This window comes from Chrysochloris asiatica, unplaced genomic scaffold (assembly GCF_000296735.1).
Source record: "Chrysochloris asiatica unplaced genomic scaffold, ChrAsi1.0 scaffold00042, whole genome shotgun sequence".
In the NCBI taxonomy this organism is placed as follows: Eukaryota; Metazoa; Chordata; class Mammalia; order Afrosoricida; family Chrysochloridae; genus Chrysochloris; species Chrysochloris asiatica.
In genome coordinates this window covers 20,040,620-20,058,387 of record NW_006408560.1, presented here as the reverse complement: position 1 = coordinate 20,058,387, position 17,768 = coordinate 20,040,620, and the positions used below count along the sequence as shown (strand labels likewise).

The 17,768-nt window shown below is 40.3% G+C and overlaps 1 protein-coding gene and 1 pseudogene across 1 annotated transcript in view; both read right to left on the bottom strand.

Moving 5' to 3' along the window:
- Nucleotides 1-8,432, bottom strand: part of ATP1A4 (ATPase, Na+/K+ transporting, alpha 4 polypeptide) — a 52,045-nt gene extending 43,613 nt beyond the window's left edge. Inside the window, exons 1-6 of the mRNA XM_006861642.1 lie at nt 8,379-8,432; nt 8,135-8,194; nt 5,162-5,365; nt 4,444-4,557; nt 1,033-1,167; nt 625-742 (exon numbers count right to left, since the gene is read on the bottom strand). Of these exons, the coding sequence (XP_006861704.1) occupies nt 625-742; nt 1,033-1,167; nt 4,444-4,557; nt 5,162-5,365; nt 8,135-8,194; nt 8,379-8,408 (661 nt within the window). The 5' untranslated portion in view covers nt 8,409-8,432. The remainder of the gene's footprint in view (nt 1-624; nt 743-1,032; nt 1,168-4,443; nt 4,558-5,161; nt 5,366-8,134; nt 8,195-8,378) is intronic.
- A 7,027-nt stretch (nt 8,433-15,459) lies between these two features.
- On the bottom strand, nt 15,460-16,448 carry LOC102831714 (annotated as a pseudogene).
- Between the last annotated feature and the right edge of the window lie 1,320 nt (nt 16,449-17,768).

Here is a 17,768-nt window from a genome sequence, read left to right as displayed (position 1 = left end):
TGTAGGAGAGGTTGACATATCATGTGAGTCACTTGTTATCAAAGGAGGTCCTGGATTCCATATCTGAGTGTCGCCTCATGAAAGTTAATTTTCCAATGTTAATATCTTCTCTTGGAGAAGTTAGGGTTTACCTTAAATTAAGAAGGTTCCTAAGGGGATTGTAACCGTGGCAATGAAACGATATATGAGAGAATGATGTAAAACTAATGTTATCCCATGTAAACTATCACATAATTCACAATAAAACTTTTTTTTTTTAAAAAGGTTCCTAGCAGGACTGAGTACTTCTCCTCCCTTCTGTGTCCTCTATAGTGTTAGAGCATAATTCATTCAATAACTAGAGTAATAATAGCTGACAAGAATAGGACACTTATATCATGCTGAGCATTTATGTGTATTATCTCATTTAATTTATATATAAATCAGTGGGATTGAGACTCTGATTTTTGTCATTGTTCAGATAAAAATGCAGGGACCATTTCACCTGGTCATACAGTTTGTGAGTGATAGAGAAGTTGGATTATTTATAACCTCTTAGCTAGCTTTAGAAGGTAGAGAATTCTCTAAATATTTCTGTTTAAATTTCTGCTTTTCTATTTAGAGTACTTATGATGCGACACTCACCTTCCACACAATTGGTGGAGAAGAAGCAGATGTTTCGGGTTTCCAGGGGGTTCTCATGGGTGAACTCAGGGGAGCGACTTTGGGGTTCTGACTCTCCAGTCAAGGAAGAGTTGTCCACCTGGGATGGGAAGGAAGATGGTTCACAAGGTGAGCATGGGGGGAAAAAAAGGCAGATAAGTTTATAAGGATGACACATCTTTGTCTGCTACCGCCAACATTATTTTGACGTACACAAAAAAACTGGTCAACTCACCAACAACTTATTTTGTCTAATCTCAAATCTGCACTTGTAATTTCTCAAGGCTCTGAATGGTCAGATCGTGCTTTCTTTATTTCACTGAGCCCAGGTTCCTATAGTGCCCTAAGACCATCTCTGGCTCCTTCCCACAGATAGCCACATCCCCTCACCTTACATCCTTGTGAAGAGATAATTCGAATGTCAGCTGGGATCCGGTCTCCACCTTTCACTTCTACCAGGTCTCCCCGTACCACGCCTTCTACATTGATCTGCATCTTCTCTCCGCCTCGAATGACCAGGGCTTGCTATGGGAAAATAGTGCAGAGTTATTTCTAAATAACTCTTTCTGCATCTTTCATCCTGCTCTTAGCCTACAACTTCCTGTTCCTAGTCTCTTTCCTTTCTGCTGACTCCCCTTTTCTTTTTAAAGCTATTTATTATGAATTGAGTGAAGGTTTACAGAGCAGACCACCAGTTTTACATTCTGCAAATCATACACTTCATTTCATCTCAATGCTGGCGATCCCTTCCATGTAACATCACTTATTTCATGTTCTCCCTGGATTTCTTGTTTCCATTCCTCCTCCCTTCCCAATCCTTTAGAACTTTGTTCTTAGATAAATGCTGTCCTTTTGGTCTTGAATGGTTGACCATTATATGGGGTACAAACCTCACTAGTATTGCTGTCCCTGTTATGTTCTTGTTGTTGTTATGTGCCGTGGAGTCAGTTCTGACTCATAGCGACCCTGTACAGGGTTTCTGGTGTTGTAAATCTTTATGGGAGCATAAAGCCTCATCTTTCCCCCGCAGAGCAGCTGGTAGTTTCCAACTGCTGACCCTGAAGATAGCAGCCTGATTCGTAACCACTACACTACCGGAGTCCCTGCTGTATATCTATCTTATTGCTTGACTGAAAATTGAGCCACAAGGGTGAGTTCAGTTCCAGACCTGAAAAGTATGTTCAAGGACTATAGTCTCAGGGTTTCAATAGTCTCTGCTTGACCAGTAAACCTATTTTTTTAAAAAAATGATTTTCCTGACTCCCTTTTCTTACTGTCACCCTTGAAGGTCTCTTTGATAGATTGTAAATTCCTGCCATCGTTGTTTTTAGGATCTTTTGCAGTGTGACTTTGGAATCTATCTCTTCACCCCTTGGATCTGGGCTTGGCCATATGACTTGCCCATGGAGTATTGGTAAATGAGATGCAGTAGAACATCAGGGTTTGCCCTTTTGTTTCTGGGAAACCTTCTGCCCCCATATGAACAAGCCTGAGTTAGTCTCCAAGAGGAAGAACAACCATAAGGAGAAAAGCCCCAGATATCCTAGAAAAGCCCCAAACACAAGATTAAAGTAGTTTTGGACATCCAGTCTTAGCTGACACCAGCCCAGATCAAAAGAATAGCCCAGGCAAACTACAGAGTTGTGAGAAATAATACATTTGTTGTTTTTAAGCCTCTAAGTTTCAAAATTGTTGGTTAGGCAGCAAAAATGAACTGATATAGTACCCAAACTCTTAGTTGTTCTACTAAAACAGTTTCCCTTGAACTATTACCCAAGTTAAAAATTGAGTCATGTCCATAATCCACAAAGACAATGTTCTACACCAAAGTAAGGTGAGTAGTGACTGGGACCATACAAGCTCAGGAGCAGCCATCTAAGGTGCACCCTTTGGTTTCTCCCTGTCCAGAGGAAAGAAGAGTGATGACAATTGAAGACACTTGGAAACAATTTGTCTAATGGACTACGTGATCATCAATCTCCATAATACTGAGACCTGATGAACTAACTACCACTACCAACTTCTCTGAAAAGATCACATTAAAGGTCTTGCATAGAATGGGAGAAAATATGGAACAAGATTCAAAATCATTTAAAAAAAGACCAGGCATATTGTTCAGATAGAGGCTGTTGGAACCCTGAGACTATGGCCCTTGGTCACCCTTCAGGTCTGGAAGTGAATTCACCGTCATTGGTCAATTTTAGCCAAGCAATAGATACATATATAGTGGGGACAATAACACAGTGAGGTATGAACATCATGGAATGGTCAACATGAGATTTAAAGGGCAGAATTTACCCAAAGACAAAATTCAGAAGGATAGGGAAAGGAGGAGGAATGGAATCAAGAAACACAAAGAGGAAGTGGATACGTGACGCTACACTGAGGGGGCTGCAATCATTGAGATGAAATAAAGACTCATCGAATGTAAAACTGATGATCTGCTCTGCAAACCTTCACTCAGAAACAACAAAATGTTTTTAAAACTTAGGTTATATCAACACTAAAGGAAGAAGAAAACCTGAGGCTATAATGTTAGAATATGATTATATTAAGAAATTATGACACTTGTTCCTTTCCAATTTGTTAGCCAAGTGTCTAGGAAATCCTGTCTACTAACATATCATTTCCAGGTACTAAAAAATTCATTTGAAAATAACTTTAAGGCTCATAAAAGTTACAAGTACCAAGAATATTTGTATGACCTTTGCCAGATTCACCTACTAACATTTTATTCCATTTGCTTTTTCATTTGCTCTCTTCCTCTCAAACACACACAAACTCATACACACTGTGTATGTTTTGTTTTCTGAACCATTTGAGGGCAAGTTTCATGTATCATATATGTAACTGACATACATTTCTCAAGAAATAGGATATTCTCTTATATAACCACAATATAAAGTTTTACTTTGGTAGATTTCGCAATACTTTTGTCTGATCTACTGTCTGGATTCTAGTTTTGTCAGCTAACTCAATAATCTCCTTTAGATTTTTTTTCTCTTCCAGCACAGGATTCCATCTAAAGCTAAATATTCTTATGCTTCTTTAGTCTTCTTTAACATTTACACAGTTGTTGGCTTTTATGTCATTGACATTTTATGGAATCCAGTCCCCCAACTCCCTTGCCCCACTTTTTGGGGGACATCTTATTGTGGTTTGGGTGAAAGTTTACAGAGCAAATTAGGTTTTCATTCAACGATTCATATACATTTTCTTTTGTGACTTTAGTTGCAATTCCTGCAGTGTAACAGCTCTCTTTCCATCTCCTTCCTGGGGTCCCCATCTCCATTTACCCATCTTTCCTGCCCCTTCCAGCCTCTGAGCTTTGTTTCTAGTCAATTACAGCCCTTTTGGTTTTGTATGGTTCATTGTTCTGAGGAGCACTGTTCCTCACCAGTGTTAGTGTTTACTTTATAGGCCTATTGGTGATCTCCCGGGTGGATTCAGTTCCAGCCTTGAAGGGTCTCAGAACCTACTGTGTTCCTTTATTATTATTATTTTTAATATACAATGTTCTCATTTGGGGTTTGTACAATATTTCCTTATGGTTAGATTCAAATTATGTTTAGTTGGTCTGGCTACTTCCTAAGTAATACTGTGTCCTTCTCAGAGTATCAGATTTTCCCCCACATACTTTGAGGCCACTAATAGAAAAACCTAAGTGAACTTCACCTGCCATTACCAGTTTTATTGAGCTCACTCATGGTAAGATATAATTCTCCAGAGGATGTCCACCATAGTCTACATCTTATCATAGTCTACATTTCCTTTCCCTAGATCCTCCCACACCATTCCTACCTGTGGCACCATATTCTTAAAAGACTCCATGATCTTGGAGCTCTTTGCCTCCTGATAGTAGGAGAAGCAGCCAGTGATGATGACCACGATGCTTAGGACCAGGCCCAGGTACAGCTGGGGGTGGGGATAGAAAGGACTTATCAGTAGGCTCTTTTCTTCCTCTCTATCCTCAGAAAATCAACTTGCAAGGACAATAATCACTTCTCTAAACAGAAGAAACCATAGGACTCAGTTGGAGAAAGAGCCTAAGCTGGGGCTGGTAGAATCAGCTTCATGAGGAAGGAACCCTGAGTTATGGTAAGGGATTAGCAAAATCTCAGATTTGAGAAGGACTGTATCTTCCTCTCCTGGACAGATATTCCTGGAAGGGAAGGGAAGAGGGACATGGTAAGGGAAATGGGAGGGAGGAGACAGAGAGGTTAAAATTCTAAGGATGTGAGAGAAGGACTACAAAGTGGTTTGATGATCAGTTGAGAAGATAATCAATAGGGAGCACGTGTCTGGGGGTGAGGGGGAGGGTGGAACATGCATCCTGTGGTGTTGAACCAGTAATTTTCTTGATAAAAAGTTAGGGAAACCAAGATGGAACAGGGGCTCCCTTAGAAGCTTGAGAATTCTTAAGGATTTGAGCTAGAAGATTTCAGGAGAGCTAGGGTGCTGAGCAGATGAGAACCATCAGCTAGGGTTGGGCAGGGCAGTGGTAGTTCAACAGACTCACATTATCATTGGTAAACCCTTCATGGAAATAGAACTGGATGCCAAAGGCCACAAAGCAAAGAATGGAACCAATCCACAGTAGGATGGAGAAGCCACCAAACAGTTGTTTACAGAATTTGACCCACTCCGGAGTGGTGGGAGGTGGAGTAAGTGTATTAGGTCCCTCTCGTGCTAGGATTTCCCGTGCCTTTTCAGGTGTAAGGCCCTGTGTGGAAGAGAATTAGAGATGGGTAGAGAGCTGTGAACAGAGAAGCAGTTTTAACAAAGGGGACTCAAGAGTCAATTCCAGGTCTGTCATTTATAGATCAAAGACACTCTCTGAAGCTCTGGGAACCCTTCTTAGCTAGGGTGGGTTTCTAAAGTTTATAGAATGATATTATAAAAGGGATATCACTTAAAGCACTCATATAAGAAGGATCTCTCATTTATAGATTAATTCATAAATGGTTTTGAATACCTCTCTTGGGCCTGACAGGTTCTGAGGGTACCCAAATGGATAAGAGTGGTCTCTGTCCTTTATAGAGTACTGATGCGGTGCTGTAGGATAAGCACTAGATTACTAGCCACAAAGTCAGCAGGTCAAACCCACCAGCTGTTCCTTGAAAGCCCTATGCAGGGTCACGATGAGTTGGAATTGATGTGATGGCACACAACAGCAAGAGCTATCTTTTGTTGTTGGGTGCCATAGAGTCAGTTCTATCTCATGGTGACCTCATGTGTAGAACTGCTCCATAGATTTTTCTTGGCTATAACCGTAAAAGAACTAAAATTGCTAATAGAAGCAGATCACCAGGCCTTTTCTTCTGTGGTACTTCTAGGTGGGTTCAAATTAATAATCGGTACAGTTTGTGCTTAGCTACTAACCACCTGAATGTTGGTGGTTGGAAGAAAGTCCTGGCACTCAGTTCTATTAAAGATTGTTGTTGTTGTTATGTGCCGTGGAGTCGGTTCCGACTCACAGCGACCCTGTACAGGGTTTCCAAGGCTGTAAACCTTTATGGGAACAGAACGTTTCATCTTTCTCCCAAGAAAACCCTATGGAGTGCAGTTCTTGGAGCATAATTCTGCTCTAGAGTATATGGGGATGGCATGAGTTGAAATAAACTTGATGGCAACAGTCTCTACCCTTAGGAAACTCAAAATCTAATGAGGAGATAAATGTATACAAATAATTATAGCGCACAATGGCAAAATCATGGTCAAATATTATGTTTAATGTTGATAACATCTGGATATTAAATTTTAATTCTCTTTTTTATTTTCAAGTAATAAAACCATCCACTTAAGACTGAATGCAGATTCTCACTGTAGTCTTGCATTACTTTCCTACATGAAAATCATGGTAGAATCTACCAGAGTATAGTAAAACAAACTTGGTCTCTATCAGCCACCCCAGCCACTAATAAAACCAAACCCAAACAAAACAAAACCCACTGCCAACGAGTCAATTCTGACACATTGTTGGTGTTGTTAAGTACTGTGGAGTCGGTTCCGACTCATAGTGACCCTGAACAGGGTTTTGGTTTCTGAGGCTGTAAATCTTTACGGGAGCAGAAAGCCTCATCTTTCTCCCATGGAACAGCTGGTAGTTTTGAACTGCTGACCTTGCGGCTCGCAGCCCGATTCGTAACCACTATGCTACCAGAGCTCCTGAATTCTGACTCATAGCGATGCTATATGTAGGATTTCCGAGGCTGTAAATCATTGTGGGAGCAGGTAGTCTCATCTTTCTCCTGTGGAGCAGCTGTTGGATTGAAACTTCTGACCCTGTGATTAACAGTCTAACCCATAACCCACTATGCCCAGGTCTCTACACATACTAATAAGCATACAATTTTAATAAAAGCATGACAAGACCCCCTAAGCTCCTCTCAGTTTACAGTCAGATGGCCACTGTAAACCTCTCCAATGCAGAACTTTGACAGCTAAGAGGAGTTATAATTGTGAGGCTGGTGCAGGATGGGCTAGTGTTTCATTTTATTGTCTATAGGGTCGCTATGAGTCCAAGGCACCTAACAACAAAAGGAATTCATATTTTGAAGGCTTTGATTTAAGTTTGTCATTTCCGCTCATTGTAGTAGTGGTAATACTAGCAAAAAACAATAGTAGTAACAGTGATGAGGGTTGACCATTAAACCATTGGTTCTCAAAGTGTGGTTTGGGGAGCTCTGGGGTTTCCAGATTCTTCAGGGGACCATAATAAGGTTAAACAATTTTCATAATAATACTATATCATTATTTGCCTTTTCACTGCCATTTTCTTAAGAATATACAGTGGTATTTTTCAAAGAATATATAACACATGAGATTGCAACTGATGCAGAGGAAAGAAAAATTCAGCTATCTTCTATTAAAAAGTTTGACACTGAGGAGTTTTCATGGCACTAAATATATTTTGCTTTGAAAAATATAGTTGTCATAAAACATTACTTTTGTTGACTATAATTGATTTACTATTATTTAAAATCTATTTTAAATTTCGCCACTTTAATTTCTAATGTGGTAAGTATAGGTGTGGCACATTGGACCACAAGGTTGGTTTGAACTGCAAGGTTGGTGGTTCAAATCCCCCAGTTGCTCCTCGGAAACACTGAACAGGACCACTATGGGTCAGAACCCACTTGGCAGCACTTAATAATAACAAAAAGAAGTATATGTAGATGTAATCCACATAAGCAAAGTTCTTGGGTGGCCTTGATAATTTATAAGCATGTAAAGGGGTCCTGAGTACAAAAACTTTGAGAATCACTTTGCTAAACCATTTTTATTGTCTTAGCTAGTCCTGAAAACTTTGGGTAGAAATAGCACTTTTTTCCAGGCATATGTCCTATGGAAACTTGGCCCTGGGAGGTTAAGAGGCAAGAACACGACACTTAAAGTGAAGGGACTTGGTTTTCAGCTCCCTGTTGGTCCCGGTAGCCTCAGCATCATAGAAGGGCACCCTTTACCTCCCTCATGGAGTTCCTTCACACACCTTTGTCAAGTCCACCGAATACTTGGCGCTCAGCTGTTCCAAGGTCAGTTTGTGATCCTCCTGAGGAGATAGTCATTGAGGGAAAGAGGTGAAGCCAGGTCATTTTCAGGGACAGGGGGAGAAGCATACAGAGAAAGAAGAATGACTCCAGTCTGTGTGATTAATTCTCAAGGTCAGATTGAAAAGGTTGAGGGAAAGAGTTCTTAGAAGGCAATTTGTCAGCATCCATCTTGGGTGTCCTCACCATGACCATTTCTTTCTTCAGGTCCTCCATATCTCTGTTCTCTTTTCTTCTCGTCATCTTTGTTTTAGGTCCCTAATTAGATCTTGGGCTTATATTCCACTCACGAGAAGTCCCTGCCCCTTGTTTTTGTTTCCCAGATCTCATAAATTTCTATGACTATAGTTGACTCAGTTCAGCTGGTGGGAGGGAAGCAGAGAGAGTGAGGGAAATGAGGGGAAAGTAAGGGAGTGGAAGGTGGGGAGCAAGAAAAGGTGAAATGATGGCATGGAGTAAGGAGAGGAGGGAAATGAGACCGTTGTAACAACAAAGTAGTAGGAAGAGGGGGCAGAAAGAGAGTGGTTGAGATGTGAAAAGGGGGTGAAGGAGGAGAGGACTGAGAGTGAAAACAGAAAGAGGAGTCTAAAGGCTAGAGGTGAGAGACAAGTGAGAAAAAGAGTGGGGAAAGTCAAGTATGGTGAAGCACTAAAAGATGTGAGGAGGAAGTGTCTGGAACGAGGGTGTGTAGAGATGAGAATATGGTGAGGTAATGAGAGAGGGAAAGAGAAGGTGAGAGAGTAACCTGAGGAAATGAAGAGTGAGAGCCTCTAGAAACTAGAGGTGAGGTTAACTAGGTGCCTAAGATGCCATGGGTACTCAACAGATGGGAAGTGCAGTAAGAGTTAGCTTCAGGGCATGCTGGGATTCCACCTCCCCCACATCCTAGGTCCTGTGGGTGTCATGACAACCGGCCCAGGTCTGTCAGTCATCACAAAGGCCTCATGGCAATTCTAACAGAAAACTCTGATGTCTCATTCTTTGGGTTTGAGGATGACTGGTGAGGATTCTGCTCAGAGATTTTCAGTCTCAGAGCAAAACTGGAACCAAGTCCCAACTTATTTCTAACGATTTCTGAGGCTTAGAGTTACCAGATAGCTGACTCACCAAGTAGGTACTTCTTGTGTGAGCAGGTTTTTAATGAGGCACACTTCTTCACTAGCATTGAGTTTTATCTTTTAATTTTAAGAGATTATATAGCAGAAGGGTCAGATCTTGGACTTTGGGATCAGTCCTGGGTTTGAATGCTAATTCCTCTGCTTACTAGCTATATGTAGCTTTAAGCAAGTTCCCCAGCCTCTCTGTACTTGTCTTAGTCTTTCAAGGGGTCTAGCATTTCAAATGGTGATGAAAGTGAGGATTAAAATGAATGCTCCATATAGCAGGTAAAATGACAATGAGTAGCTGGGTCTGGGGTCTTAGGACCTAGTCTCATAATGCCATGGTTTATTGGCATAACACAGTCCACAAAGACAATGTTCTACATCCTATTTCATGAGTAGTGTCTGAGATATTAAAAGCTCATGAGTGACCATCTAAGGTATAGCTATTGGTCTTTCCATATGCAGAAGAGAGAAGAGAGATGAGAAATGAAGATGCTTGGAATCAATTAGTCTGATGGCCTAATGGAACATGTGAACATCAGTCTCCATGACTCTGAGACCAGAAGAACTAGATGATGTCCAGCTACCTATCACTACCAACTGCTCTGAAAGGGATCACATTAGAGGGTCCCGAGGAAAATGGCAGAATATGTAGAACAAAACTCATTTTTATTTTTTTTTAAAAAGACCAGGCTTACTAGTCAAAAAGCTCTTAGAGGGACCTGAGTTTATGGCCCTCAACCACTCTTCAGGTCTGGAGAGGAATGCACCCTCTTTCAGTGAAGCAGTAAATAGGTATATAGGGAACAACAGCCCTAGTAAGGTAAACTCACTATAAATGATGAAACAGTCAATCATTCAAAATCAAAGGGGCAACACGTACCTAAGGACAAAGTTGAGAAGGGCTGGGAAGGTGGGTGGACTGGAGGTAGGAACTACAGGGAGGAAGCAGGATCCATATTATTCCATGGAGGTCATTGTAATCATTGAGAAGAAACAAAGCATGCTATTTGTTCAATGCAAAACTGATGATCTTGTCTGTAAACCTTCACTCACTGCACAATAAGAAGTTTATAAACAGAAAAACAAACAAAATGAAAGTTCCATGCAAACCACCATGTCTGACATACAGCGTATAGGTTCTATAAACAGCTTGAATCAAGTGCAGTTGATTTTGTTTGCAGGAGGCCCTGGTGATGCAGTGCTCAAGTGCTTGACTGCTAACTGAAAGTTTGGTAGTTCGAATCCTCAGCTGCTCCCCGGGAGAAAGATGTGGCAGTCTGCTTCTGTGGCGCTAGTTCTACTCTGTTCTACAGAGTTGTTATGAGTCGGAATCAAGTAGACGGCAACAGGTTTAGATTTTTGGTAGTTCTGAAAATAATGCCATCTTAAAGTTGTCTCTACTAAATGTACAAGCTCTACTTATGAGAGTGAAAATTATGTTTTTCCATGTGATAGCACTAAATGCCTTCATTTTAGAAGGATAAGTGTATCTCTCACTTTCAGTGACATGTTTGTAAGCTGCCTGACTGTATTAACTTTGTAAGCTTTGTGTGTATTGTAATTTATAATCCACCTCCTACTAAAGAACAGTTACACATTTCTATCATTTCTAAAATTTAAAAATAATACTTGTTGCATACAGTTCCCTATTATTTTGATATTTATTTAATTGCATTTTGGCTGTACTTGCTTTTCAGAAAAATATGTGTATATCTGTAAATGTCCATCTCGGTGATACTGCAAGGCCTCCTTCAATATTTAGAAATAGAGATAGTTCCCTTCCCAACTAGGATAAACTGTTGTCTCTTTCTGTAAGGAGCCCTGATGACCCAATGGTTAGCTGGCCCAGTGCTCCGCTGATAACCGAAAGGTTGGCGTTTGGAATCTACCAGCTGCTCCTCCGAAGAAAAGACCTGTTGATCTGCTTCCTTAAAGATTGTTGTTGGTTTTAAAAGACGTCCAGTTCTGACCCATAGCGACCCTGAATAGGGTTTCCAATGACCTTGAACTGCTGGCCTTGCTGTTCAAACCAACTTTGTAGTCCATCACATTAACCCACAGTACCACACCAGGATGCCTAGAAAATCCTATGGGGCAGTTCTACTTTGTCACATGGGGTCACGGTGAGCTGGAATCCATTCAACAGCTCATAACAATATTTCTTTAATAGATTGAATTTTTGCTCCCTAGTATAAGGAGCTCTGGTAGCATAGTGGTTACGAATCGGGCTGCGAACCTTAAGGTCAGCGGTTCGAAACTACCAGCCGCTCTGTGGGAGAAAGATGAGGCTTTCTACTCCCGTAAAGATTTACACCCTCTGAAACCCTGTACAGGGTCGCTATGGGTCGGAACCGACTCGACGGCACTTAACAACAACAACAGTATAAGTGTATAAAACAAGAACAAATAGATGTCTAAAAGGAGAGATCTTAAATTTTGTAACAGAACCAAACTTATTCATCCATTTATCAACATGTCATGTACATAATGTCTGTATGCATTCCATCTCCTGACCATGGTCTACTCAATCATCCCTACAATTGATGGTTTATAGGATCTTTTCTATTTATTTTTTAACCATTAAAAGCGTTGCTGCAGTGACGTCCTTTCATATTAGCATCTTTGGGTCCCTGTGCTTCTATTTTTGTAGAATCAATTCCTTTTGCTGAGTCATAGGGTACACTGATTTAAAATTAATTTTAAAAGGTTCTCTTAGATTGCGTTTCAAAAGGGCTCTACCTATCCATCTACCAGCCACAGGATGCAAGCCAGCCATTCTCTACACGTTTGACACCAGATGACTTTGATAGGTTATATTTTTGCCATCATGATAGGAGAAATTTTGAATCATGTAGTTTTAATTTGTATGTGTTATTGAGGTGAGCATTTATCTTATTTGATTTCTAGATTTCTGTTTGTGTGTGTGAATTGCCTGTTCTTCCCATTAGTCCAATTTTCTGTTGTTTTCTTATTCTTACTGATTTGTAGGAGCCCCTTGTCATATGCATTACAAATATGTCTCCCACCCAGTCTTTGTGTTTAATGTAGATCATAAAATACTTATGTGGAAGGTTAGGATTAAGCTGAACTCTTCCAATTTCATCTTTGTACCATCTATGGGTCGGTCACTTAACTCAGCCTGAAAAGCAAATTTATTGAGATGTAATCAACTGAATTTAATTTCTGGAACCCCATTCTATCCCACAGGACTTAGCTCAAAAGTCCACCTTTTCAGAGAGACCTCACTGCCAAATTCAAGGCAGCTCCTCCCCCCTCCCCCCTTCAGTCTCCCCTATGACATCACTTACCTTCAGGGCATTTATCATCCTCTGAGATGATCCTGCCCATTTCTGTGCTGATTTGTTAATGTTTATTTCTCTCTGAGGTTAGGGACCTTGTTATCTTATTCATTGCTGTATACCAGTGCTTTGAATACTGTCTCACCTAAAGCAGGTGGTCCACAAACAGTTCATGAATACATGTTGAATGAATCATGAATTTTCAGGTTTTGTTTCAATGTTATAAGATTTTGGTAATCATCCCTTTCATCAGATGTGTTTTTAAATCTTGTAGTGCTGAAAGTAGGTATTTGGAAATATTGATGCTATCTGCTCTGTACTATAGTGTTTTTTTCTTGTTGTTTAGTGCTGTCACGTCCTTTTGACTCATAGCCACCCTGTGTAGGGTTTTTGAATAGTGGCTGGTGAGCTTGAACCGCTGACCTTGAGGTTCAAATGACATTGCAGTCCAGCGCATTAACCCATAGCACCACAGCAAGCTTTGGGAGAATATAAAACCTATGGTCATTTTGATAAAATGAAAAAAAATGTTAAGGTTTCATGACAGCTCTCTATCCATTTACTTCACATTTTTAAGAAACATATTCTTGCCTGAAAAATCTTGCAGCTGTATGTTACAACAAACATGCCATATTTTATAGGAAAAAATATATAGTGAGGATTTTAAGTGATATGAGATTGAATTTTGGGGGAGAGGCAGATGGGTGGGTAGGAGTATGGAATGAGCGTTAGAGTTGGAACTATGGCTAGGTCTTAGCTAAGCCTAAAACTTTGTTTATTAGGGTTAGGAGTAAAGCTTGGTCTAGTTTTTAGGGTTACACTTAGGTTTATCTATTTTTTAAACTTTTTATTGTGAACTAATTGAAGGTTAACAAACTAGATTAGCAACTTTACCCTCAGCCAATCATATGTTCTGTTTCATCTCAATGATTACAATCCCTTCCCTGCAACAACAGTTATCCTACTTCCTCCCTATGGCTCCCCTTTTACATCTTATTTTTCTCAAGTCAACAAAGCAAACATATTTGATGTACACATACAAAAGTTAGGCTTATTTTTAATGATTTCTTTTATTTATTTATTTTTAATCTATTTGCTTTCCTCTTCATTTGAATGTTCTGTAACAGGATTATTCCCTTTTTACTCCATGGTTGTTGTTGTTGCAACTGTATCTCTGGTTCTGTCTTTTCAGTCTTATGTTGTTGTTAAATGCTGTTGAGTCCATTCCAAGTTATAGCAACCCTGTATAGGGTTTCCTGGAGCCTGGGTGTGGTGCTGTAGGGTAAGTCTCAGACTGTAAGGTCTGTTTGAGCAGCAAGGTTGGGGGGTTCAAATCCACTAAGTGCTCTTTGAAAACCCTATACAAGGTCGTTATGAGTCACAGCAATATAGGGCTTCTGAGGAGCAGTTGGTGAATTTGAACCACTGATCTCACAGTTAGCCATCCGCTGCTTGTCCTACAGTACCACACCAAGATTGTTGTTGTTGTTAAGTGCTGCTGAGTCATTTTTGACCCATAGCAACCCTGTGTAGGGTTTCCAAGAAGCAGCTGGTAGTGAGCTTGAACCACCAACCTTGTGGCTCAAACAACTTTGCAGTCCAGCACATTAGCCCACAGCACCAACACCAGGACTATAGCATATGGTAATTGAAAGATTTTTCCTCAAGCCCACTAATACAGCTTTCTATTGAATTCAGTTCCATTTCTTTGCCCTTTCAGTGTGTTATGTATTTCTGAAGTCTTGGTGTTAAGCTTCTGGCTTTCCTATCATTTATTTTGTGTTGTTGTCGTTAGGTGCTGGTGAGTTGGTTCCTAGCCACAGTGACCCCATGCAACAGAATGAGGAAATGCCATTTGGTCCTGTGTCACCCTCACAATTGCTGGTATACTTCAGCCTATTGCTGCTGCCACTGTGTCAATCTACTCGTTGGGAGTCTCCTTCTTCTTCCCTCACCCTCTACTTCACCAAGTATGATGTCCTTCTCCAGGGACTGGTTTCTCCTGATAATATATTTGAAGTATGAGGGACAAAGTCTGGCCATCTTGACTTCTAAGGAACATTTTGGTTGTACTTCTTCCAGCACAGATTTGTTTGTTCTTCTGGCAGTCCATGGCACTTTTGATATTTTTCTCCAACACTGTAACTCAGATGAATCAATTCTTTTATGGTCTTCCTTATTCATTGTTCAACTTTCACATACATATAAGGTTATTGAAAATACCATGCTTGGGTCAAGTGCACTTTAGTCCTCAAACTGACTTCTTGCCTTTGAACAATTTATTTATTTTAAAATTCACTTTCATTTTATTTTAGTTACAAAACAACTGCCGAAACACAAAGCTAAGAAACACACACACACAACAAAATCTTATTCCTTCTTTTACTGCAGAAAATAAATATACTCACACATTTCATATGCTTGTCTATAAAAGCGTTTCTAAAAGTGTCATGTACTGGATTCAATAGTGAGCCTTTTTATTTCAATTGCAGTTATCACACAGCAGATTACTACTTTATTAACACTGAGCTCTTGGGCTCAAGAAATGTTGGAAAAGTGTTTGTGAACTTAAAAGTCTTATTCTAAGTAGCTAAACAAAAACCAACCAGGTCTTAATTTATTTAACAGGAGAATAGATCTTTTCTTTTTACAAAAATTACCCCTAAAAAAGTCACAAGCACCAAACCCACTGAAAAAGATACTCTATCTTCATAAGAATTAACAAGAAGAAAGGGCACTGTACTGGATGTAGGCATGTGGGGGACCAGAATGGTTCCCGTGAAATACCCATAGTCCACAGCAGTGTGCTCTGTGGGCTTCCCGTTTGCCCCACAGGGGTTTAAATAAAAAACGAGAAGCTGTTCAGTCATCTAGGCCTGTATTTCTGAAAGGGTAGGACATGGGATTCTCCGTTATGAATCGAATGCATAGCTTCTGAAAAGATCATGATGATACCCACATTTAAAATTTTGGGGTACTGGAGTTTCTCGATTTCATGTGAAATTGTGTTGTAATCACTGCCTCTTTAATAGCTGTGGCGCATATGAAGATAACAGGCCAGGGGGCGCTATCGCCAAGATTTTATACTCTCTTCTTTCCTTCTAGGACTCCACTGCAGCCAGAAAGCTGTCAGTATCATCCATGAGGTCTTCCATAATGCTGGTGATCCTTCCTCCAACATCGCCAACAACTGTGATGGGGGTTTTTCTTTAGGAATCAGCAGGGGAATCTCCAGGCTGGGATGGATGGCAGCGGCACTCCTGCCCATGGGCAGGAGTGCCTCCTATCCACCAGGTCAGAGTCTGCATCCTGTGCTTCCCCATGAATCCCAGCAATCCCCAGGCTCAGGCACTCCACAAAAGACTGGGCCCTCCTGGCCAAGACTGGAGACTTGGCCACAGTCACTACATTCCTATAATCTGGGATGTCTTCTGGAATATAGTGTTACAAGCAGGGCAGTGTTCTTAAATTATCAACAGGAACACTTAAGAAGCCCTGAATTTCTTTCTGGTGGAAGTCCAGTCATAAGATGAGTTAGACCAGCTTTGCACATCATGGAAGCTAGCAACTTGGAGTCTCTTTTTCTCATCTTGCATTGCTTGCTGTAAGGGAAGTAGGGAATTACACCGATAATGATCAGGAGCTCCATGATGGTGGTATTCACATCCTTCGAAATGGTTTGGATGATGACAACTTTTTCCCTGACAGATTCCTTAATCTGTCCTCTTGTTTTCAGCAATTTCCTTTGAAAGCTCCATACATGAGGAATCTAAATTTGTTGAAAGCATCACCAGACCTCTTTTGGTTGTATTCATCTTGGTTTCTAATTCAGATGGTGTCACAAAAAACATCAAAACCTTCTTGGTTTTCCAATTTTCAGAGGCTGGTCCCAACCCCAGCCCCACCCTGCTGCAGCCTCTCCGGTCAAAGGAACAAAAGCGCTAGCTCCCCCAGAGCTGTTTCTAGCAGCAAGATGAAGACCCTCTTAAACACTTAAAAAAAGTCTTGTGCAGCAGATTTGCCTAATGCAATACATCATTTGATTCCTTGAGTGCTGTTTCAATGACTCTATGAGTGTTAACAACTTTAATCTTTTCTTCATTTATCATGATAATATTCACCTGTCCAGTGGTGAGGATTTTAGTTTTCTTTACATTGAGGTGCCATCCATACCTAAGGCTGTGGTCTTTGATCTTCATCAGTAAGTATCTAAGTCCTCTTTGATTTTAGCAAAGTTGTATCATCTGCATATCACAGGTGGTTAATGAGTCTTCTTCTAATCCTTATGCCATATTCTTTTTCATAAAATCCAGTTTCTAGGGTTATTTGCTCAGCATATAGAATGAATAAGTATGGTGAAAGAACACAACATTGGCACATACCTTTCCTGATGTTAAACCATTCAGTGTCCCCTTTTCTGTATGAACAACTGCCTCTTGGTCTCTGTACGAGTTTCTCATGAGCACAATTAAGTGTTTTGGAATACTCATTTTCTACAATGTTGTCCATAGATTGTTATGATCCACACAGTTGAAAGTCTTCGCATGGTCAATAAAGTACAGGCAAACATCTTTCTGGTATTCTCTGCTTTCAGCCAACATCCATCTGATGTCAGCAATGATATCCCTCATTCCACATCCTTGTCTGAATCCAACTTGAACATTGAGAGGGATATCAATGTTCTGTTGCAGCTGTTTTTGAATTATCTTTAGCAAAATTTTACTTGCATATGGTATTAATGATATTGTCAGATAATTTCCATATTACACTGGGTCACCTCTTTTTGGAATTAGCACAAATATGGATCTCTTCCGATCAATTGGCCACAAAGCTGTCTTCCAAACATCTTGCCAGATAAGTGAGTGCCTTCAGTGCTGCATCAGTTTGTTGAAAGATTTCAATTTGTGTTTCATCAATTCCTGGAGCCTTGTTCTTTGCCAATGCCTTCAGTGCACCTTGGACGTCTTCATGCAGTGCCATTGACTCTTTTATTTATTTATTTTTTAATTTAAGGTTTTTATTGTGGATTGAGTGAAAGTTTACAGGGCGCAACATCAGTTTCACATTCAACCATTCATATAACTTGTTTCATTACATTGATTATAATCCCCTCCATATACCACAGTTAACAGTGTTTCTCTATATCCTCTTTAGCTTTTTTTTTGGGGGGG